Source organism: Stegostoma tigrinum, chromosome 27 (genome assembly GCF_030684315.1).
Source record: "Stegostoma tigrinum isolate sSteTig4 chromosome 27, sSteTig4.hap1, whole genome shotgun sequence".
NCBI lineage: Eukaryota > Metazoa > Chordata > Chondrichthyes > Orectolobiformes > Stegostomatidae > Stegostoma > Stegostoma tigrinum.
The window spans coordinates 18,131,243-18,156,962 of NC_081380.1; the positions used below are offsets into that span (position 1 = coordinate 18,131,243).

Here is a 25,720-nt window from a genome sequence, read left to right on the forward strand (position 1 = left end):
ATTTCTACCTGTAAGTTCTTGTCCTTGTCCTTGCTAAAGCCTCTGCTTTTGTTCCTTAAGGTTGAAAGGGCTTAAGTTGGGTTATCTCTCGTTTCGCCACTCATTGCTATATCTAACTGGCGGTCATCAAAAGTTATCAGACCTTATTTGCTCTCTGTCAAAAATGTCCATTCTTTGTCCCTGTTCCTTCTCTCCTCACTGCCAACGATGACTATGAAGAGTTTGTGCATTTTGTCCCAAGTCTGATGCAATCATTTTTCAGCCAAGAGATATAATTGCTCTTGAATTGTCCTGGAGTTTCTGAGAATTGAACAGTAATATTTATTTGATCACTGCAATGTTTGAGAGATTAAGCAAACACCAGACCCATGACCTGTTCAGCATACTATGACAGATGTGGACTCTTGTTTGGTAAATGGGTGGGACTGTTTTTGGATTATAGGTACTATAGCTGCCACTATTGACTGATTACCCTGAAGGTGGAGATCATGGATGGGGGCAGATGGTTTGAGGCTGGAGAGTATCTGATAAAAGCCACCAGATTTACAACTTACAATTCATTTCAGCTGCTTTGATCACATTATTCCCTATCCTTTCCCATCAGCTCAAACCTCATTAAATTTCTCTTCCCAAACCATGCACGTCTCCCAATTTAATAATCTTCTGGTTCAGAGATGAGAATGCTGAATTACTTACAGAGCAGTAGCTACTATTAGTGATCTAGAGAAGCAAAGTTCAAGGCAAAAGTCAATGGGAATAAGAGATGCATTAGGAGTGGTGCAAATGGAGGGAATCACTGAGATAGCAACAACATATATTTATATAGAGGGGTTGTTATATCAATTAGATACATATTCCTTTGCACCAAAATTAGCCAACATCCTTAGTAATCCATTGCAGTTCAGCTACAACACTGGCATGAAGTTGATAATATGGAAAATTGACTTGCCCACAAAAACACAGTGCGAATCCAATCCAGTGAACTACTGTCCCATTAATCTATTCATGGTCATTAGCAAACTAATTGACAGTGCTATCAAGCACTTACACAGCAAAAGCTTCAGTTTGGTTCCTCCAGAAATGCTCAGCACATTATCATCCTTGGTCCAAACATGGTCAAAAAAGCTGAACTGAAGAGGTGAGGTGTCAGACATCAAGGTAGCAACTAATTGAGTATGGTATCTTGGGGCCCTTGCAAAATTGCAGTTCATGGAAATCAATACTCCACTGGTTAAAGATGGTTCAGGGGAAGATGGTTGTGATTTTCAGAGGTTAACCAGCTCGATTCCAGGACAGATTGTGGGAGTTTCCCAGGCTAATATCCCAGGCCCAATCATCTTTAGCTGCTTCACCAATGGCATTCCCTCCGTTATAAAGACTATGCACGATCATCAGTGAACATCCCCCAATGTTCAGTACCATTCGTGACTATTCAAATACTGAAGCGGCCTGTGCCCACATGCACTAAAACATGGATAATATACAGCCTTTGGGTAATAGATGGTATGTGATATTCATTCAAATGAAAGCACAGATAATAGAACTATTATGAATGCTAACGGCGATTTCGTGATGGGAGAAAGAATGTTCAGCCATAGGTTAAAGCACTTTGGATATTAAAATGACTTGTTAGGGCTCTTCTAGTACAGTGGTAGTGTCCCTAAATCTCAACAAAAAAAATGCCTGTTGTAGATCTGAAATAAAAACAGAAAGTACTGGAGAATCTCTGCAAGTCTGACAGCATCTGTGGAGAGAGAAAGAGAGTTAAATATTATTTTGGGATGTTCACACTCAATAAGTGCCATGTAATGATTATATCCAACAAGAGATAATCTAGTCATCTCCCCTTTATGGATGTGAGTTTGCTCGCTGAGCTGGAAGGTTCATTTTCAGATGTTTCATCACCATTCCAGGTAACATCATCAGTGAGCCTCCGGTGAAGCGCTGGCACATTGATGATGTTACCTAGAATGGTGACGAAACATCTGAAAACGAACCTTCCAGCTCAGCGAGCAAACTCACATCCAGAACCTCAACCTGAGCTACAAATCTTCTCAAAACTTGCTATCTCCCCTTTATATTCAATGGTATTACCATAATTGAATCTTACATTATCAACATTCTGGTGGTTACAATTGATCAGAAGCTGAACTGGACCAACCATATTAATACAGTAGGTACAAGAGTAGGTCAGAGACTGGGAATTCTAAGGTGACTGGCATACCTCCTGATTTCCTAAAGCCTGTCCACCACTTACAAGTTATGAATAAGAAGTGTTGCAGAATCCTCTCCACTTATCTCAGTGAGTGAAGCTCCAACAACATTGAGAAAGCTTGGCATCATCTGGGACAGGGCAGTCTGCTTGCTTAGTATCCCACCCACTTAAATATTCAACTCCTCCAAAGTTAACACACAGTATCAGCAGTATGTACCATCAATAAGATGCATTGCAGCAATTCACTGATGCTCCTTTAACAGCAACTTCCAAACCTGTGATTTTTATCAGTTCAGAAAATAAGGCCGTCAGAAGCTGTCCATGTTCAAGTGCAGCAAAATCTGGACAATATCTAGGCTTGGGCTGACATATTAGCAATTAACATTTGTGCTACACAATGGCAGGTTATGACCGTCTCCAATTAGAGACATTCTAGCTAATGCCCCTTGATGTTCAGTGAGCATCACCAAATCCCTGACAATCAATATCCTGGGGGTTACCATTGACCAGAACTCAACTGGACTCACCATTTAAATACAATGGCTACAAGAGCAGGTGAGAGGCTATGAATAGTGTAGTGTGGAATTCAGTACCTGACGCCCAAAAACCTGTCCATCATGTATGAACCACAAGCCAGTAGTGTGATGGAATACTCCCCACATGCCTGAATAAGTGCTACACTGACACTAGTAGCTTGACACTATCCAGGACAAAGCTGCACACTTGATTGGCACTACATTCAAAAGCATCCACTTCCCCCATCCACCAACCCTCATTAGCAGCTATGTGTACCACCTACAAGATGCATTGTAGAAATTTTCCAAACCCATGACCACCACCATCTCGAAGGACAAGGGCAGCAAACACGAGGGAACACCACCAACTGCGAGTTCCCATCCAAGTCACGCATTGTCCTGATTTGGAAATATGTCCCTGTTCCTTCAGTGTCTCTGATTGCATTGCGAGTGCTCTACAGCAAATGGACTGCAGTGGTTCAACGTGGCAGCTTGGCACCACATTCTCAAGGGCAAGTGGGAGGGACAATAAATGGTTTATGACACCCACGTTTCATAAAGAATAAAACCAAATTAAGGAATGTTTTTATTGGGTTTTTAAAGCATTTTTTGAAACAAATTGATGGGGTAATTAGTGACAAACATTTTGCAATTTGGTGGGGAAATCTAGGGCACAGGGAGAGGCTTTTTTTGTGACTCAGCAGTAGCGTCCCTGCTCCTGGAGGAGGAAGTCCCATGGTCAATTTGCACCTGCTCCAGAGCTGTGTAAAAACATCTCTGAACAAGTTGACTAGAAAATATAGCAAAGGGGCTGGGTCCATGTGGAACAATGGTAGTGTAACCTTTGAGTTAGGAGGTCCAGGTTCAGGTCCCACCTGCTCCAGAGCAGTGTCATTACATCAGTGAGCAGGTTGATTGGACAATATTAATGGCAAAGGGACTGGACCTGAAAATCAGAGCCGGGCCATTCTACAAGAAAGCCAGGAAACACTTCTTCACAGAGCAGTAGAAGTTGGGATTTCCATCCTGCAAAAGCAATCTCAAATATCAATTTTAAACCTGCAGTTGACAGATTTTGTTTTTTGTCAGAAAATGACAGAAAAAGATTTGGAAATAAGATGGGTGGGTGAGGTGAAGATCCAGAGGAGGCAATTTCTCAGCGAACAGCAGAGCAGAAGGGTCGAATAGCCTTACTTCGGTTCCTTGTTGCTGGACAACGCCTAGGATTGAACAAGATCGTTGGGAGAATGGAAGTGATGAGAAAGATTTTGATGCTATCACTGGAGGACAGTATCAATGAGTTCTTTTTGTAAAATAACGTGCCGTCAATATTAATTATGTTTATTTTTAGAAGTGTGCCGAACTGTAATTTGGTTTGACAGAATGTGTTCCATCAACAGATTTACCAGCATCTTTGTGTTGCTATTCATTAAGGGGACACTGTCAGTGAGGAGGTATGCGTAGTATATACAATATCCTGCAGGCACTGGAATTTACACAGGGTTAGGGGTTCGGGAGGTGGCGGATCTCCAGTGGAGCTGCTCTGTGGGATGTGACACCACTTGAATTGTGGAAGATGTGCACATCCTGCTGATCGGGCTGAGACAAACTAAAAGTCGTCCCTTTAAATGACAGCATTGGTGAGCCGGGCAGGGTGCAGCGCGAAGCCTGACCACTGGCAGACACACACACACACACACACACAGAGCTGAAGCTGCCCCGATGTTTGGCAGTGACGCTCCTTCAGCAGCAGCAGTTAACTTTGGGAATGGCACCTGCGGAAAAAACCGAGGCACCGTCGCTTTGAGAAGCCGGGCACTTTGAAGCGGATGGAAGTGCGTCCCCGGCTCTGGATTGGAAATGGTGAAGTGAAATCTCGCCAGGCTGGCCAGCTGTATCTGATCTGCCAGCCCCGGGCATTGACCCCGTCGCCAACACCAGCAGACGCTCAGCCTCTCGCCCACTCTCCAGCCGGGGCAGCACGTCCGCCCCCGGGACACGGTAAAGGCAGCCTGAGCGCGGAGCGGGGCACCAGCAAACCAGGTACACCGGAGGGAGGCAGTGGGCTGCCTGTGGGCATTGACCTTCATTCTGAAGGATAGTGAGTGGAGGGTGGGTAGGGGGGGGGGCAGCGCCTTGGGCTGCCGGAGGAATGGTCCTCTTAGTGACTCCCTCCCCCCTTCTCCTTTGAAGGTAGATCTCTTCGGTTTCGCAGTCTGCACCCCCCCCCCCCCAAACCCCGGAGCTGCATACAGAAGTGATCGTCCGTAACAAGTGGGATCTGCTCCCCTTGTAATAATTCATATTTACACCACCCAACCCCCAACCGGTTGTAGCACGGGAAACGGCGCCAGCCCCCCCCCCCTTCCCTTTTCCCCGGCGGTGAGTCAGAGCCAGGGACCGCGGGCATGTGGCGCCGGGTTTAAGGTGAGGAGTTCAACCAACACGGTCAGGCTCAAACTCTCGCGTCTGATCTTTCTGCCTCTCTCTCTTGTCTGTCTGTCTGTCTGTCTCTCCTCCAGGGAGAAGATGCCTTTCCACCCTGTGCACACCGGCCTCCTGTACAAAGGCAATTACCTGAGCAGCTCACTGTCCGATGGCAGCGACATCGAGCAGTTGGCCAACATTTCCGAAGAGGAGCTAGAGGGTAGGGAACATCTCCTGAGCTTTCACTTGCTAATGCGCCCATTGGAACAAGCTGTGGGCTGAACGTTCACCACCCCTCTCTCAATTAGCAGAGTCATAGTGTGCTGGCAACACAATGGCAATTGACAAATATATAAATATGTTTGCTCAGTGCAGGGCTACGAGAAACTTTGTGGGTGGAGGAGGCATTTGGGGAATATGAACAGTAGCCTGCAGCCATTGAACCGAGCGGCCTCCCTCTGTATTTCCAACTTGTAGGAAATGCAACCAGGAAGCAGGCTGACTCATGGATGCCAGTGACAATCAACTTTTGATGCACAGCAACGTTGCCTAATGCTCAGAAAAGGACAGTTGGCAACGCGAGTTGAATCTGTAGCATGGTAAATTGTTTTTTTTAGAAAGAAAGCTTTAGAAAGATGCGGAGCAATGTTGCAAATGCAAACATTTAACGTATCCCCCAAGTGGATTTCATACCTTTAGTCTGATAAATGTTAGTTAGCAAGACCCCGTATTTTCAGATGTTCATAAATGTTCTGACATTATTTAATTCCAAGGATTAATTTGCCAAAGTTACTTTGATACATAAAAAATTGCAATTTTAAATGGAAAATATTCCCAGGAGAAACTATTGAATTTTCTAAACAATACTGGAATTCACATCACTCCTGATTTCTATTTAACTTGGCTACATGATCTATCAGGAACAGCTTACATTTATGTTTTACATTGTCTAAATTTACAGTGCGTTCCTAAGGATTAACCCAATGTTCTATCTATGTGGGTCTCAGCAGACTTTTAGTGTGTGTATTGATTTAGATGTAATAAGGTCACTGTTAATTAAGATACTGTAGTCACTCCTCATTATTTTTGGCTTTAGGAAATCCCTTGGCTGACTAAGGAGAATAATATGAATAATATATTTTTGATTTAGTCTTCCGAGTTAATTTTCCTTCCTGGGTTTTTACATGGAAATAAAAGTTGTCTTTTTTAAAAATAGTATTTAACCCACTTATTTAAAACAGAACATTACATTTATCTTAACTGAATCCTTTGAAGAACTGCAGTTGGAATTTGCAGCATAAATTCAGCAAAGCTTTTCTTTTCTGATTCTGAAAAGCAGTGTCAGAAGCCTGTATACTTTTGTAATTTTGATTCTGCTCTAATCTGTTTCCTTCTCAGTAGCAAAGGCGTACACAATATTAGTCTGTCAGAGCTAGGTCTAAACCTTGCACAGTTCTTTTCCACAACCATTAATTCTATCAATATACGAAAGGTTATCAGAAGGAAGCGGGAGAGAAGAAGCAAGCTAACTAGTTGACTCCAGAGATAGAAGAAACAGCACTGAATTAATGGGCCAAATGGCCTGTTCCTTGCTTCCAGGTAGACATGTAAACAAACATTTAATCACCAGTTAGACCAAGCAGTGGGTAGGAGGAGACAGCACAGATGTTTTTACTTTTTTCCTATCCTACAATCTCTTAGGAGTATTTGGTGCGATGGCATTTCTAGCCCAATTAATCTTCCGGTGCAAAAAAGGCTTAAAAACAATGAGGTATTTTATTAAGGTAGTCTAATTCATATAGTTTTCAGTACTGTATGTCAAGGTGAAATATTACTCACCTGTTGGAATGTATATTTATTACAAGTTAGTCATTTATGCATATGATTTTAATAAAATGAGAAAAAGCAGGGATCTAAGAAACTATTTAAATAATAGGGCTATCCAACCTACAGCCCCAGCTAAGAACAAAGGATAGAGATAAAAGCATATTATATAGATTTGTGAATTTTGGCACTGTCAAATGAGCAATATTAGTGTTGATGAATATAACACTTTTCCATTTCAATCTGTGAACCAATACAAATCCTGTCAGGTCAGGTAAAGTACAGCCAAACACAGAGTAAAGCTCCTGACATTGTATACCTTATAAAACGAGAGACATTTATAGTGTAGGAGAAGCCCATTTGGCCCACCATGCCTGTACTAGCTCCTCGCTCTAACAACCCAGAATGCAGTTTCAGTGCCCTGCTGTTTCTGCAGTTTGCGCTACTTCAAATAGTTACACATTTGTTTTGAACAGTGCAACAGCCTTCTGTGGCAAAGTGTTTCATTAACTTTCTGTGCAAAGTTATTTCTCTTAACCTCTTTCCATTTTCTTTTAATTAATGATTTCCTGATAGCAATTTTCTAACCAGTGGGAATATTATTCGACTACTCACTTAATCCTTTTAATAAAAGAAACTTCCACAGCTCACTGATCCTACTGTCTCAAAACCTCTCTCATAACTATAGTGCCTTATCCCTGTTTATTTTATAATGGAGCAATCAAAACTCAAAGCAGAGAGTGCTATATTTTAATGGCTCATCTGAAAAACAGTTCCTCTAAGAACAGTTCCTCTAACAATGCAGCCTTCTTTGAATATTGCATTGAAGTGCTTGTCTAAAGCAAGTATTCAGATCCCAGATTTCAACACTACAGAGCGGGAATCGGCAACTAGCAGTGCTGTGCAGACATACCGTGGTTCTGCAGAGCAGCATTATGCATCACGCAGGTTTTCTTTTGCTTTATTCATTCACAGGATGAGGGCATTGCTGGCTAGGCAGTATTTACTGCCCATTCTTAATTGCCCAGAGGGTAGTTAAAAGTCGACACATTGCTGTGGGTCTGGAGTCACATGTCAGCCAGACCAGGTAAGGATGGCAGTTTTCTTCCGTAAAGTGCATTAGTGAACCAGATGGGTTTTTCTCCTGAAAATCATCAATGGATTCATCGTCATCATTAGATTCTTAATTCCAGATATTAATTGAATTCAAATTCCACCATCTGCTTCACAGGATTTGAACCTGGTCCTCAGAATGTTATCTAGGTCTCTGGATTAACAGCTCAGTGATAACACCACTAGACCTTCGCCTCCCCCGGCTTGTTGTACTGTTTTGCGAACATCTTCCCCCTACCCATCCTACCCTACCCTGGGAACTGAGGTAGAAATGCTGCATGAAACAGTTTCTCACTTCTGACTTGAGTGAGATTGCTACCAGCTCAGACAATCTAGAATAGTACAATAAAAATGTCTTATAAAATAATTATTTTCATTTGGGAACTTATTTGAATAAAAATTGAATATAATAAATCAGATTTGCGTTAGGTGCCACATCAGCTGGAAGAATCATTTGGAAAAAAGCACCAGGATTATGCAAATTCCATTCCTGCAATCTTCGCAATTGTGTTTGAAGGATCAGAGGCCGGATGTCAACATTGTACCTTTGAATAGTGTTCCCTGGTTGGAACATGCAATTAATGAATGTACTGTTAAGTTCTTTAGGCCTTGAAGTTACTTTTAGCAGCATTTGGTATGAAAATAGTACGTTCAGAGATCCTAGTTTCAACTCCAAAGCAGCTGACTGGTGAGATGACATAATAGTTGACAGCAGTGATGACTTTAGTGTTATGCAGTAGCAATGACTACTCCTGCAAGTTTTGGTAAATCTGGTGAGAAATCTCAGGCACAACTCAATGCTGACAATGAATCATTCAGTTCTACTCAGCCAGATCTGAGTGGCATTTTTCAAATGTGTCCATGGACTGTCAGCCTCACTGCAAAGCCACCCTGGTTCATCCAGCCTCACATTTTATTATCTTGGATTCTCCAGCATCTGCAGTTCCCATTATCTCTGATACAATTTTAACCTCACTGCGAAGTCTCTTCCAGGGATGCCTAACCTGAAGAAGTTACCCTCCTCCCTCCGGACCAACCTCAGGGAATCTCTCTCCCACTGCAACTCTCTTGTAATCTCTTCAGCCTTGAAACTGCTACTGTCCTGTCCACCTATCTTCTTTCCTCTCCATCTTCGGTCCGCCTCCCCCTCTCTCCCCATTTATTCCAGAACCCTCACCCCATCCCCCTCTCTGATGAAGGGTCTAGGCCCGAAACATCAGCTTTTGTGCTCCTGAGATGCTGCTGGGCCTGCTGTGTTCATCCAGCCTCACATTTTATTATCATGTAACCATCTAGATGCCTTTATATTTGCACTCACGTCCATCACCTCTTCTGGCACCTCATTTCCATACACGCACCTCCCTCTGTGTGAAAAAGGTGCCCCTCAGGTCCCTTTTAAATCTTTCCCCTCTTCTCATACCTATGTGCTCCAATGGTCCAGGGAAAAAATCCCAGCCACTTAGTTTCTCCATATAGCTCGAATCCGCCAGTCCCAGCAACATCCTTTAAATCTTTTCTGAACATTTTCAAGTTTCACAACATCTTTCCTATAGCAGGGAGACCAGAAATGAATGCAGTATTCTTCAAGTGGCCTCATCAGTGTCTTGTACAGCCCCACCACAATATCCCGACTCCTACTCTCAATTTTCTGACCAATGAAAACAAGCGTACCAAATGTCTTCTTCACCACTCTGTCTACCTGTGACTTCACTTTCAAGGAACAAGCACCAGGACCCCAAGGTCTCTTTGTTCGGCAGCACTCCATAGGGCCCTGCTATTAATTGTATAAGTCCTGTCCTGGTTTGCCTTACCAAAATGTAACTCCTCACATTTATCTAAGTTAAACTCCATCTACCACTTCTCAGACCATTGACCCATTTGATCAAGGTCCCACTGTATTGTAAGATAACCTTCTTCACTATCCGCTATACCATCGATTTTGGTGTCATTTGCAAACTTACTAACCATGCCTCTGATACTCGCATCCAAATCATTTATATAATTGACAAAAAGCAGTGGATGCAGCACTGATCCTCACAGCACACCATTAGTCACAGGCCTCCAAACTGAAAAAACAACCCACTATCACCACACTCCGTCTCTTACCTTCAAGTCAATTTTGTATCCAATTGGCTAACTCCTCCTGGATTCTATGTGATCTAACCTTGCTAACCAGTCTACCATACAGAACCTTGTCAAGCACGTTGCTGGTCAATATAGACAATGTCTACTGTTCTGTCTTCATCAATCTTCGTGGCCACTTCTTCAAAAAACTCAATCAAGTTAGTGAGAATGATTTCCCATGCACAAATCCATATTTTTTATTCCCAATCAGTCCTTTCCTTTCCAAATGCATGTAAATTCCAACTCTCAGTATTGTTGTTGGAGGCGAAATCATCCAAGCAAGTGTGAACATTCCTCATGTTCCTTCTGCAATAACGGAAGATAGTGGGCATTCTTTGGGGAATCGGAGGTGAGTTACTCTCATTAGAAGTCACAGTACAGTATTTGTATGATTGATTCAGTTAAGTTTCTGGCCACTGATAATCCCTCGACTGTTTATGGTTGAAGATTCTCTCTTTTATTGAGAATGAACATTTCCTGATACTTGTGTAACTTGAATCCTATTCATTGTCATTTTGTTTGGGTGTACTTCTTGTTATAAGTCTCTTGCTTCCTGTATTGGTTACATATCTTTTGTAGGATCTTCTCCACATCATTCTGCAATGTTGTATTATTCTTACCAATGCATTTTTGAACCGAAAGCTGCTCTGCTGTATTCTGTGAGACACACATTCATTTAGCTCAACAACTCCAGGTCGATTCTGAAGTCAAATATTCCTTCTCTTGTTGTGAATCAACATCTAAAAAAAACTGAGTGAATTCAGCAATAACTGCCTCTGTCCAATCCTTTAACTGGAATTTTGTTTTCTTATGTTTTTAATAGCGTTTTTTTTGGAGAGGTAAAATCTTTAAAGTAATGCTAAATACCATGCAATCATCTGTTGGCCTTTTCTCCTGGCATTTTGCCATTCTTTACTTGCATCTAATTATTTTCAAGTAAAGGAATATAAGGTCCAATGTTTCTTGGTGCATGATTGCTGCATAATGGGGTAGGAACAAAATTTAATCTGAGAGAGAAAGAAAGGTTGATGTGTTAGGCAGGACCCAGTTCGTCATCTTTCTGTTTCAGATGCTGACTCACCTGCTCTGCGTATCCATTGTAAAATATCTTTATCCTGGATTTCAATGAGGACTTAAGTACCTACAATGAATTTCAGAGCTTGTAGTCTTCAAAGGGAAGTCAGTTGTTTGAAGATATCAGGGACAAATATGTGTCCCTCTTTTCTGTTTCTAATTATTTGGCTTTTGAAGGGTGATGTTAAGACAGGAGTTCCTTGTTTCTAATATGTCTCACCATTTCATGAATTCCTGCACCTAATAAAAGCACCACATGGATAAATATTATTCCTACATTTCTGGTTTGATCACACAACGTAGTAATTACTTTGTAAGCAGAGTCTGTACTGAATCACAGCGAAAATTTAAAATGTATAGGAATACAAACACCACTAGAAAGCATAAACCACAAGATACACCAGCAACATAAACTGTTGAGCGCTTGGTCAACATCAGCTTGCATTTATACAGCCTGTATTATTTAGTTTACAGGATGGTTATGAAACAAAATTTGTCAACAACCTACAGAAAGGCAAGGAGAAGTAACTAGAAGTTTAGCAAACAGGTAAGTTTTAAGGAAGGTCTTAAAGCAAGAGAGGGTGGTAGAGAAGCAGAGATGCTCTGGAAGGGAATTTCTGACCTCAAGGCCTAGGCTGACTTTTTTTGTATGATTGCTATAAGAATAAACTGGTTGAACAATCTAGTAGTTAAATGCATCATTCGGTGTGGTCCATGCAGACCTTCACAATCTCAGGTTAGATCTGTGGTCTATGCTGTATTAGCTAACAGTATTTGGAATAGTGATGCGAATGCTGCAGCTATAAGAACATAAGAAATAGGACCAGGAGTAAGTCATTGCCCTTCAAACCTGCACGCCATTTAGCACGATGAATAATCTTCATCCTCAACTTCACTTTACTGCCTGAATTTTATATCCTTCGATCTCCTTAGATTCCAAGGGGATACTTATCTCCACATTAGTATGGTCCTTAGCCACACCCTCCCTTTTCAATGGCATATTTTTGTGTAAATGCAGAAGGTGAGCATCTGTCCTTTTATCTGCTCCCTCTTCACCACACAGGACCCAAACACTCCTTCCAAGTGTAACAGTGATTTAATTGTACTTTTTCACTCGTGTACTTACTGTTCAGAGTGTGTTCTCCTCCACAGTGGGGAGGCCAAATGCATAGTGGATGACAGCACTGTGAAACGCTTTTATTCTGTCAACTAGCATGACCTTAAGCTTCCTGACCCCTGTCATTTTAAATTCCCACCATGCTGTCACTTTAATCTTGCTGTCCACAGCCTGCCACATTTCACCAATGAAGGTTAGTGTTTGCTCAAGGCACAGCACTTACCTTTCGATTCAGCATGCTAAAGCTTTTTGGACTCAGCACTAAGTCCAACAAATTTCAGCGCTAACCTCTGCCTCTATATTTTATTCGAAGATGAGGCCTGGTCTCACTTCTGTTTGCACCCCTCATGTTGCAGTCAAATTATTATGCAGGCATTCCCCCTTGTCTGGACCTGTGTTTTCTTTCTTTATTGTACTCATTATCACTCTTTTTGGCATTTGCAACATGTGATATTATATAACTTAATCTCTCCTGTTTTAGACCCTAGCACAGACTGTCCCTTTTGTTCTTCCTGCTTTCCCCTCAGCACCCTCCCCACTGATTCAAAACCTGTTTGCTTTCTTTCCTCAGTTCTGCTGAAAGGCCATTCTCACCTGGAACATCAATTCTGTTTCTTACCACAGATGCTGAGCATTTCTTTTTATTTGTATTCCCCTATGTTGTTGCACAACTTGTTTTTTCCCTTGATCGATTTGTACAATTGTCTTCCTCCCCCAACACCTTTCAATTTGAAGCCTTGTGTATAGCCCTCTTTATTCGTTTGTCAGTGCACCGGTCCAAGGCCAGTTTATTTTGAGTTCATCCCAGTGGAATAACTACTACTTATTCCCATGAACCAAAGACTTGTCTCCTACATCACCTTTTGAGCCTTGCATTCAATTTTTTCATCTAACCCAATACCAATCTGCATCTGGCTTAAGTAATAATTTGCAGATTATTACCTTTGAGATGCTGCTTTTTAATTTGTATCCAAGTTTCCACAATTCCCTGAGGCTGCTGATCAACAGAACTTCATTACTATTTCTACCTCTTGTCATGATCCTGGTTGGTGGTGATACTATTCAGGTCAGATCCTAAAATGAAAGCAGGCCGACTAGGTCATTGGTAAACTGTTGCTTACCGTGATGGTTAATCTCTGAAGCACCCATTGAATAAATGAAAAAAAATGAATAAAAACCCCATGAGGCTGCAGATGTTCTTTAACAACAGATCATAAGTTCATTACACTAAAAGAATAAAACAGTTAGAAAGATTGTAACACAAAAAGCAAAATAAAGTTTCAAACTGTTCCCCAACACTGTACTTCTATGGATAGTCAGTTACAGAGAAATTTCACACCTAGCGCAAATTTCACACCAATCTCAATTCTTTACGTTTTTGCTTAATCAGCTGTTCCCAGTTCCTTTCCTTGACTACATTAATACATTTTCATTAGCTTTCTGTGGTTGCATCAATGAGCCTTTCACAATTCTGATGGCCTAAACTTTTCAACTCTCATTACTTGACAATTTCTATCCACCATCTCTTGGCATGGAAGCTTCAGGATATAAATCATTTTGGCTACATCAAACTAAAAGCTTAATTCTGGGGAGAAACTGTTCTGCCTTCTGAACTGAATATTTGATACTTCTGAACTGATATTGAACTTCTTGTTTTGAAGTATGAGCTAAACTATGGAATTCTCATCTGTTGTAAACGCAACAGTATAAACAGCACATCTGATAACACCACTGCTATTCTCCCAGGCACTTGACTGCACTTACATACTTTTGTACCTTCTTTGAATTGATGCACGTAGGTGACTGAAAAAAAATGACTTTCATTACAGCAGCATCCTCCAACTTCGACTCCATGTAATTCTCCAGTCACAGGAAGGAATTCTTAACCCTGGCACCTGGCAAACAATAAACCATAAGGTCTCAAATTCCTGGCTGTAGAGAAAACAATTATCTGTGTGTCATAGATGACATTATCAATTCGCTCGTTCACCTTGCAGTCATTGTTCACATCCACCCAGATGTCAAACACCTCATCACTGTTTGGCCAAGGTCAAGGCCTGAACGTCCACCGTCACCCTATCCTGGAAGCCAATTTCTGCCCAACATACAGTTACACCATCCTGTACTTGGCCACTGTCCAATTCTAAACTGGTGCCTAATGGAAGGAGCTGGCTTTTGATTTAAAATGACAAGGTATCCTTCTCTTCCTAGTGCATCACAAAGTGTCTATATCATACATCAGCTCAACAACTATGAGCTTAAAGAGCTTGAGTAGCAGGTAGTTAGGGAGGATGTGGTTGCTTGGGATCTCACTGCTCCACCAACTCCCACACGCAGTTTGACACACCACTTGCCCTGCCATCCCCATCTATCCATATTTAGTTGATTTACGTGGCACGTTTCATTTATAGTAAGGGGTTGGTTAGCTTAATTGTCTGTGACTAGAATGTGGTGCAGAATAAAGTTAGCTGTACAGATTCAATTCCCATCAGGCTATGGTAGTTCAGGGACGCCTGCTCCTTCACCTTAGCCCATACTTGAGGATTGGTTACTGTTGATGTGTATACAATCAGGTATATTCTCTGTAATGGAGAGAGATTCTTATGGTCCTTCATAGACTATGCCTTCATATATACACACATGGATGTTTTATAAATGTCTGTGGGTGCGGGAAGGGCAACCTACAACTGCTCCTCATAACTGTCCATTCATCCATGCTGGAGAATATGTGGATGTTGGGTGACAATAAGATTGGGCTTGGTGACCTTGCTGATCAAATAGTGCAATGAAAATCACTATCAAATTCTGAATTACCACACGGGCAGAATACTAGAAGAGTCTGCCCATTTCCATGGAACTGTATCCTCACAGGAATCATTGCACTTATGAATGAAGTAGTGAAGAAAATCAGCTGGAAATTAAGAGAACAAAGTAGTTTTTATTTTCTTTCCCACTGGTACAATCCACTTTATTTAGAGATTGAGCAGTGGAAAAAAACAACCCATCAAATTAATGGCTAAATTCTAGGCTGTCCTAGTGCTTTGAATACTTCTCAGGAAAAAAAAAAGATACATGAAAATTCTCAGCATAAATTGTGAGTGGTGCAATGACAGCAAACTCTATGTTTTGATTCAAATTTATTATGACGTGCTCAGCCAACATCCAAAGTGAAATCTGATGGAAGTAAACATAGATTAATTTTACATCTATATATGGATATGTATGAGTCTTTGATCAACCAGCTTTTCATGCCTTTAGTTACAATGAATTCAGATGTCTTTTTCCCTCCTTATAGGCACAGCACACAGTTTTTACCAAATTCTTCACCAAAGATAATAATCCTGGTAAATTGTCTACATTGTCCAAGGCAGTAGTTGATTATCATATTGGATATTCCACTTTGGCATTTAGAAAGGGACTGCATTGTTCTTTTTAGCTATGTTCATGTGCGTAGTGTTATTCATGTCACAATTTGTTATTTTCACATTGACATTAATATCTCAGCCTAGGAAAGCTATGACAATTGTTCCATCACCAATATTTTTAACACCTGGATGTTTGGGGCACCACCAGTTAATTATTCCCATTAGAATTGTAACCCAAACAGATTTCCAATGAAAACCTACTGTTCACCATGCACTCTTGATAATTTAAGTTTAAAAATTGCTCATATTCAACTCTAATGCAAGCAATAAGCCTCTGAATAATTACCTTAATCAATAAAGTCAAAAGCTTCTTAGCTGAGTAAATGGCTAGTTTATGCATCTATTATAAAAATATGTTTGGAACAATTCGATGTGGTACAGATGCAGATTGGCATTGGTGCAGATTTAAGATGAATTCTCTGACAGAGACAGATGGTGTAGACTTGGATCTGATTTAAAATTCTAACAAAAGAGGCAATTCTGTATAAAAATGCTGCAGATACTGCAAATATGAAATGAAAAAGAAGATGTTGGCAATTCTCAGCAGTTCAGGCAGAAACTGAGGAGAGAGAAACAGAGATTACAGGTTAATGAATCCTTCATCAAATTGCAGCTGGTTCATTCCAATACAGGAAAGACTGAAAGGGAAGGGCAGTTGTAATGTAGAAGGCAGGGATGAATAAATGATAAAGAGATGATACCACAAGGCAAAAGTGAATGATACTGAGATATGTGAAGAAAGAAAAGATGAATCTAATAGAGTGACAACAGAACCATTACCATTACCCACTGTTATGAGACAGTGATATATACATGCATTTAGAGTTACAGAGTCATAGAGATGTATAGCACCGAAACAGACCCTTCAGTCCAACTTGTCCATACTGACCAAGTATCCTAAATTAATCCAGTACTATTTGCTAGCATTTGGCCCATATCCGTCTAAACCCTTCCTGTTCATGCACCCATCCAGATGCCTTTTAAATGTTGCAATTGTACCAGCCTCCACCACTTCGCTGGCAGCTCATTCCATACACACATCACCCTCTGTTTGGAAAAGTTGCCCCTTAGGTCCCTTTTCAGTCTTTCCCCTCTCACCTTAAACCCATCTCACGTTAAACCTACGCCCTCTAGTTCTGGAATCCACCACCCTGGGGAAAAGAGCTTGGATATTCACCCTATCCATGCCCCTCATGATTTTATAAACCTCCAGAAAGTCACCCTTCAGCCTCTGACGCTCCAGGGAATATGGCCTCTCCCTATAGCTCAAACTCTCCAATCCTGACAACATCTTTCTGAATCTTTTCTGAAGTTTCATGTTTCACAACATCCTTCCTCTAGAAGGGAGACCAGAATTGCATGCAGTATTCCAATAGTACCTAACCATTATCCTGTACAGCCACAACATGACCTCCCAACTCCTATACGCAGTGCAGTGATCAACCAAGACAAGCATATGAAATGCCTTCTTCACTATGCTGTCTACTTGCGACTCCACTTTCAGAGAACTATGAACCAATACTCCAAGGTCTCTTTATTCAGCAACACTCTCTAGGACATTACCATTGAGTGTATAAGCCCTGCCCTGTTTTGCTTTTCCAAAATGTAGCACCTCTCATTTATTTAAATTAAACTCCATCTGCCACTCCTCAGCCCATTAGCCCATCTGATTAAGGTCGCATTGTACTCTGAAGCAGTGTTCTTCACTGTCCACTACATCTCCAATTTTGGTGTTTTTGCAAACGTACTAACTGCACCTTCTACGTACACATCCAAATCATTCATGTAATGACGAAAAGCAGTGGACCCAGCACCGATCCTTGTGGCACACCGCTGGCCACAGGCCACCAGTCTTAAAAGCAACCCTCTACCACCACCCTTTATCTTCTAGCTTCAAGCCAGTTCTGTATCCAAATGGCCAGTTCTCTCTGTATTCCATGTGACCTAATCTTGCTAACCAGTCTGCCATGAGGAACCTTGTCGAATGCCTTTCTGAAGTCCGTATAGATCATGTCCACTGCTCTGCCCTCATCAATCCTTTTCGATATTTCTTCGAAAAACTTAATCACATCAGGGATGGACAATTTACCACACACAAAGCCACGTTGATTATCACTAATGTAGTCCTTGCCTTTCCAAACCCATGTAAATTCTGTGTCCATCAGAATTCCCTCCAACAACTTGCCCACCACTGATGTCAGGCTCACCGGTCTACAATTCCCTGGACTTTCCTTACCACATTTCTTACAAAGCATGTGAGCCAACTTCAAGTCATTTCTTCTATACTTTTTCTTTACGTTAGAACTTTACCAGCATTTTCAACTGAAAAGCACATCATGTTCACGTGAAAGGTGCTCTTGAAATTTAGCATGATTTACATCATTTTGCCTCCCTTGATTGACATTTTTACAATCTTTACAATTTTTTTCTTCTTCTGCTTCAGCCCTCAATTATGAAGCTCAGAACATACTGACTCAAGCTTCTTGCTAACCAACTTTACCTCCTCATCCACTGTTTGCCAACATCATCAATCTCTGTCTCATCAGCACTGCCAGCGCCTATTTCAGAACTGATTCTATTCCTTCCATACATTCATCAATTCATACAGTGCACAAAAGGCCCTGTGGCCCATCAAGTTTGTGCCGACATAACGACTATTAAAGGTTCACTAATCCCAATTTCCTGCACTTAGCCCATATCCCCGATTGTTACAATATTCAAAGTGCTCTTCTAAATATTTTGTAAAGGTTACAGGTTTCTGGCACTGCATGCCAGATTCCCACCACCCGCTGAGTGACAAAGTATTTTTCCCTGATCACCTCTGAATCTCCTGCCCCTTACCCTAAAACTATTCCCCCTCGTGATTGACCCCTCAACCAAGGAGAACAGTTGATCCCTATTGACCCTATCCATAACCCTCATAATTTTATACACCCTAGTCATGACCCTCTCAGTCTTCTCTGCTCTAAAGAAAACAATTCAAACCTAGATAACAAAGTGTGAAGCTGGATGAACACAGCAGGCCAAGCAGCATCCCAGGAGCACAAAAGCTGACGTTTTGGGCCTAGACCCTTCATCAGACCGAATCGTCAACTTTTGTGCTCCTGAGATGCTGCTTGGCCTGCTGTGTTCATCCAGCTTCACACTTTGTTATCTTGGATTCTCCAGCATCTGCAGTTCCCATTATCACTGATACAATTCAAACCTATCTAGTCTCTCCTTATAACTCACTTTCCCCATCCCAGGCAGCATTCTGGTGAACCTTCTCTGTACCCTCTCCAGTTTTACTTTTCTATTTTTCTAAAAACTGTAACTGAAGAAGCTGTACCGAGAGACCGTTGTATCTAAGATGGCTCTGCAAGCGCAACTTGCACACTTTTCACTGTACTTATTTGAATATGTGACAATAAAGCTAATTCTAATTCTAATTCTACAGTCACATCCATCCTGTAGTGACGAGGCCAGAACTGTATACAGTACTGCAGCTGTGGCCTAACCAATATTCTGTAAACTCCAACATTATTTCCTTGCCACTTTAATACACCATCCTGTTCCCTGGCCAACATCTCTGTCTCTGGCTTGCTGCAGCATTCTAATGAAGGTCAATGCAAGCTAGAAGAACAACGCCTCATTTTCTGCTTAGGGATCCTGCAATATTGAGTTCAGTCATTTTAGGGCCTAAACTCTCCCGTGTCCTAAGCTGGCACCCCGCACACCAGGCCTTGTTACCACATAGCCTGCCATTACACACTACCTATTATTAGTCACTAATAATCCCCATTAACAACTATTCACCCTCCCAGCCTGATGATTATCAACTCTTTGTCTGTCCAATTGCTCTTCTCTGTCTTTAGGCTGTACTCTTTCGTTTACTCTATACCCCATCCCCCCTTGCCTTTTTTCTGCATACAAACTGACGTTTTCCCAGCCACCATCAGTTATGTGGAAGGGTCACCAGCCTCGAAACATTAATTCTGTGTTTCCATTCTCAGATGCTGCCAGATCTGCTGAAATTTTCCAGCAACTTTGTTTTTGTTCCTGATTTACAGCATCCGCAGTTCCTTCGGTTTTTATTACTCCTTGCTGTTATATTCAATGCTATGAATGATGAAAGCAGGTATCCCATATTCCTTCTTAATTATTCTATTCACGGGCTCTGCGGACCTTAGGATTCTGTGGATAATTAACCCAAGACCCCTCTGTTCCTCTAAGATCATTAATTAAATACTGCTTTATCTTGTTTCTTCTTCCAAAGCATGTCACCTCACACCTCTCAAAGTTATGTACCATCTGCCACTGATTTGCCCATCCTCCCAACCCATCTATGTCTTCCTGTAACCCACAACCATCTTTGCTATTAACCATTCTATCAATCTTGGTATCAACTGCAAATTTGTTTAACATTCCCCCTACATTTCAGAGTCATAAAGTCATAGAGATATACATCACCAAATCAGATTGTTCAGTCCAACTCATCCATGCCGACCAGATATCCTAAATTAATCTGGACCCATATCCCTCTAAACCCTTCTATTTATCTCTCCTCCAGGTGCCTTTAAACGTTGTAACCGTACCAGCCTTCACCACCTCCTCCGGCAGCTCATTCCATACGTGCACCACCCTCTACGTGAAAAAGTTGCCTCTTAGATTCATTTCAAATCTTTTCCCTCTCACCGCAAACTTGTGCCGTCTTATTTTGGACTCCTGCACCCTGTGGAAAAGACCTTTCATCTATATTATTTATGTATAAAACAACCAGTAAGGCTCCCAGCACTGGTCCTTGTGGTACACTGCTAGACAGTGGCCTCCAGTTGCTCGACCAGTTTTCTACCACCACCCTTTGTGTCTTGTTATTAAGCTAATTGCTGATCCATCTCGCTAAGCTTCCTTCAATTCCATGTGATTTAACCTTCTCAAACAGTCTATTGTCAAAAGCTTTGCTAAAATCCATACCAACTACAACAACTAAACATTCCTCATCCACACACTTGATCACATTTTCAAAAAATTGTGGCAAATTTATTAGGCATGATCTCCTCTGCCAAAGCACACCTGAAAGATATCATCTGATACTCCCCTCCAGGTATCCTATCTCTAAAATTTGCTCTGCATCAAAGCTCTGTCATATAATTTTACCTCAGAATTATGCCCCTGTATCTCATGTCAGTCTTTATTAAGCTGTATCTTCAATTTGTCATCTACTAATTCCCATTGGTGTCTGGTTGAGCTGATTGCTTAGTGGCCTCTAACTGCACCCCAGCTCCTGTAACTAAATACTTCAAAACAATCATCATCATAGAATTCCTACAGTGTGGAAACAGGCCCTTCAGCCCAACAAGTCCTCACTGACCCTCAGACATGCCACCCAGATGGGCAATTTCGCATGGCCAATTCACCTGGCCTATACATCTTTAGACTGTGGGAGGAAACCAGAGCAACCAGAAGAAACCGATGCAGACACAAGGAGAATGTGCAAACCCGTCACAGAAAATTGCCCGAGGGTGGAATCAAATCTGGGTTCCTGGCACTGTGAGGCAGCAGTGCTAACCACTGAGCCATCATACTGCCCCCAAAGCTGCCAGAGTGCTGCACAAAAATTAGTAAATTTAGTCCCAACAATGAGTTCTAAATTCATCAATTATTTCTTGACGGGCTGTGCAATTCTTGCACAATTGCCTGGGCTTTCTCTTTTCATTTCATCCTTCTCAACGCAGAGGTGCAAAAATGATTTATGAGGATGATAAGGGAACCGTGAGTTTATACCTGCCAGGAGAGGAAGAGCTGTCTGAGCTCTTTTCCCTTGAAAAGTCAAGACTGAAAGATGATCTTATTTATGTCTTTAAAATTCTGAAGAATAGAGTAGACTGAGACAGAATGTTTTCCCTTGTGGGGAAGAGCAAAGTTAGAGACCAGCAGTTAAAGATAGTTACTGTGAAATATAATAGGAATTCGGATTAAAGTTATTTTTTGAGTGGAAAGTGATGAGAATTTGGAACTCGTTACCATGGAGAATAGTTGAGTTGTATAATGTAAATATGTTTTAGGCAAAGTTAGGAAAGCTTGTGAGGAGTGAAGAATGGACAGTTGTACTCATAGAGTGACACAAAAGAGGATTTTAGGGGTGAAGAGACTTGGGTGAAACCAGCATGAACTAGTTGGGCTGAATGGCCTATTTCCATACATAATACTTGAGGGCCCAGCCTGCTGCGAGCTGAGCATAGTAAGGAACTTCTTAAGGATAGGGAGATTGTCAGTACTTGCAGAAAACATTTTGACGAACTTCTCAACCAAGATGCTGGCTGGATCTTTATAAGAATCTGAGCAATGTGATCCAAACTGAGATATGTGGCCTAATTGGCCGAGAGATCTGACAAAGCCCGTCTCGACATTGAGATTATCTTGCTCCACCTTTATGCTTCTCACAAGTGGTGCAGTGAGCTTCTCACTACGTAGTGGCAAGTTGTTGAATGACAGGGATTAACACTTGTTAATCGCCTTGTTAACACCACAATTTTCTTGATTAATATTCAGCCTCCAGTCAGAGATAGATGGTGGGAAGAGTAGTTTCTTGGTGGACTCAGCTCACCGTTTGCTCCAAATGATCTGCGTGTTGCTTGCAGCCAAACTGCAGCCCAGGGCACGATTCATGGGCACCAGGCTCACACACCCCTCCTCCACAGAAATTGGCATCCAGCATCTGCTAACCCATCATGACAATTCTCCTATGCATGGGCAATGTGTTCTGAAATCACAGACTTGCATTGTAGGGCACACTAGCAATAAGCATTGAAAGGTTGCTGCGGGGATACATTGCACAGTGACAGGCACTATGTCTAAAGAAGGACTGTAATTTTTGGGATTAGAAGTTGCAGGCTTTGGGCATGGGCACGGTACAGTTATGAAAGGTACAGTATGCTTCACAAGGGGAAATACAGTAAAGTATGGCAAGGAAGGATGTGATGCCGGAGGTTGGTGAGGGAGTGTGGCGTTGAGGGATTCTTGACAGTTAGCAGTATCCTGGCTCTCAACTCACCTCATACGTCTTATCTGGGAAAAAGATTATAAATCAGAGGATCACAGAGTTGCTCTGATTGTGAATAAGCAGGAAGATAAGTGCAATTATGGTAACTACAGAGGCTGTCTATTTTTTTCAATTTCATTCACAGGATTTGGTCATCTCTGGCTGGGCTAATATTATTATAAATTCCTAATTGCCCCTGAGAAGGTGGTGATGAGCTGCAGTCCTTTGGTTCAGGCACACCCTCATTGTAGTTAGGGAGGGAACTCTAGGATTTTGACCCAGCGACAATGAAGGAATGGTGATATATTTCTGAGTTAGGTTGGTGAGTGGCTTGGAGGGGGACTTGTAGGTGGAGGTGTCCACATATATATGCTGCTGTTATTTTTCTAGGTTGTAGTGATTGTGGGCTTAGTTTGTACTGTCTAAGGAACCTTGGAGAATTTCAGTGAATTTCTGAATTTCTGGAGCAGCTGTGTGTCACTGGTGGAGAGAGTGGATATTTGTAAGTGTGCTGCCAGTAAAGCAGGCTGCTTTGTCCTGGATGGTGTCAAGTTTCTTGAGTGTTGTTTGAGTTGCATCTATCCAGGCAGGTGGGGAGAATTTGAGATAACAAGGTGCAGAGCTGAATGAACACAGCAGGCCAAGCAGCATCAGAGGTGTAGGAAAGCTGACGTTTCGGGCCAAGACCCTTTTTCATAAACGCATTCTTAGGAATTCTTAGATTGTGGACAGGCTTTGGAGAGTCATGAAGTGAGTTACTTGCTGCAGGATTCCTTGCCTCTGACCGGTTCTTTAGCCACAGTACTTTTATGACACTCCAGCTGAATTTCTGGTTAGTGGTAATCCTCAGGATGTTGATAGAGAGTCATTCAATGGTGATAATATTATTGAATGTCAGGGAGCCAGTAGTTCGATTCTTTCTTGTTGTGAATTTCTTGGCCTGTCACTGGTGTATCGTGAATATTGCCTGGCATTGTCAGCCCAAATCTGGATATTGTCTTAGCCTAGCTGCATTTGGACTGGACTGTTTCTGTATCTGATGAATCGCAAATGGTGCTGAACACCATGCAATATTCAGTGAATATCCCTACTTCTGCCTTATGATAGATAGAATATAATTGATCTGGTTAGCCTAAGGACACTTCCTTTAGGAACTCCTGCACTGATATCCTGAAACTGAGATGACTAACCTCCAACAACTACAGCCACTTACCTTTGTGCTGGTTTTGATTCCAACCAATACAGTAGTTTTGCTCTGATTTGTATTGACCCAGTTTTTCTAGGGTGCCTACGTGTCATACTCAGTCACCTCACCACTAGAAGTTAGCTCTTTTGTTCATGTTTGAACCAAGACTGTAATGAGGCCAGGAGCTGAGAGGCCTTGGTCAAACCCAAGCAAAGTGTTAGTGATAAAGTTATTATGAAGATGACACCTTCAATCACTTACTGATGATCAAGAGCAGACTGATGGGGTTGTAATTAGCCAGGTTGGATTTGTTTTGCATATTGCGTATAAGTCATGCCTGACCAATTTTCCATATTTTTGGTTGGATCCTAATGTGTCATTGTACTGTAATAGCTTGGGGCGTGCCAAGTTCCAGAGACAGGTCTTCGATACTATTGCTAGAATATTTCAGGGCCCATCGCCCTTGCAGTATCCAGTGTCTCCAACCATTTCTTGATATCATGTGGATTGAATTGGATGAAGATGCTGGGGACCTCTGAAGGAAGTAGATCATCCACCCAGCACTCCTAGCTGAATATTGTTGTAAATTCTTCAGCCTTATCTTTTGCACTGATGTGCCGTTCTCACCTGCCATTGAGGATGGGGATATTTGTGGAACTTCCTCCACTAGTGGGTTGTTTAATTGTCCACCACCATTCATGGCTTTTGTGGTAGGACTGCAGAGTTTAGATCTGATCCATACTTTGTGGAATTGCTTAGCTATATGGAATATCATTGCAATGATCTTCATTCTCAGGCAGCTTAGGAAATTCGGCATGTCCATGACGGTCCTCACCAAAATTTGCAGATGCACCATAGAAAGCATACTATCTGAATGCATCGTGGCTTGGTATGGAAACTGCCCAGAACCGTAAGAAATTACAAGAAGTTGTGAATACAGCCCAGACCGTCACAAAGCCAACCTTCCATCCATTGACTCCATCTACACTTCCTGTTGCTGTGGAAAGGCAGCCAACATCTTCAAAGACTCCTCCCACCGCGGTTATTCTCTTTTCCAATCTCTTCTGTCAGACAGAAGATACAAAAGCTTAAACACATGTACCAACAGGTTCAAGATCAACTTCTTCCCTGCTGTCATTAGAATTCTGAATAGATCTCTCAGATTTCAAATCTTGCTTTTGTACACCTCCTTTGCCGCAGTCACATTCTTCCTTGCGCTGTTCAATGACCCTATGATCTTTATATCTTTGCATGTAATGATATGATACACTGCACACAGAACAAAACTTTTCACTGTACTTAGGTACATGCAACTATAATAAATCAAATAATTATCTGTTCCCTAATAGCATTTGAGGACCAGGATTTCTAACATAAGACTAATATCATGTTGAACTGGGCAGCGTATTCCAAGCCCCAGTAGGCATCAGGAAATTGGACGACCTACTACAGGCACCTCAAAGGACTAGAGGAGTACCACTAGTGGTGCCTTAACAAGATCCTGTAAATCTGGTTGAGAAAAGGTGGTCCAACCAGCAGTACTCTCTCCTAAGCCAACGCACACAACGTTGAAAGCTAATCATGTAAAACCAACTCTGCTGGTAGGACACGCCATTGATATGTCTGACATCAGACTCCCAAAGCAACCACTCTATCTGGAACTCAGTTGTAGCATGTTG

General features: G+C 41.8%; 1 protein-coding gene across 2 annotated transcripts in view; it reads left to right on the top strand.

Moving 5' to 3' along the window:
• Window positions 1-4,293: 4,293 nt before the first annotated feature.
• Window positions 4,294-25,720, top strand: part of caln1 (calneuron 1) — a 312,262-nt gene continuing 290,835 nt past the window's right edge. For both annotated transcript variants that reach the window (XM_048556786.2, XM_048556789.2), the window contains exons 1-2: window positions 4,294-4,773; window positions 5,253-5,377. In XM_048556786.2, the coding sequence (XP_048412743.1) occupies window positions 5,260-5,377 (118 nt within the window). In that variant the 5' untranslated portion in view covers window positions 4,294-4,773; window positions 5,253-5,259. The remainder of the gene's footprint in view (window positions 4,774-5,252; window positions 5,378-25,720) is intronic.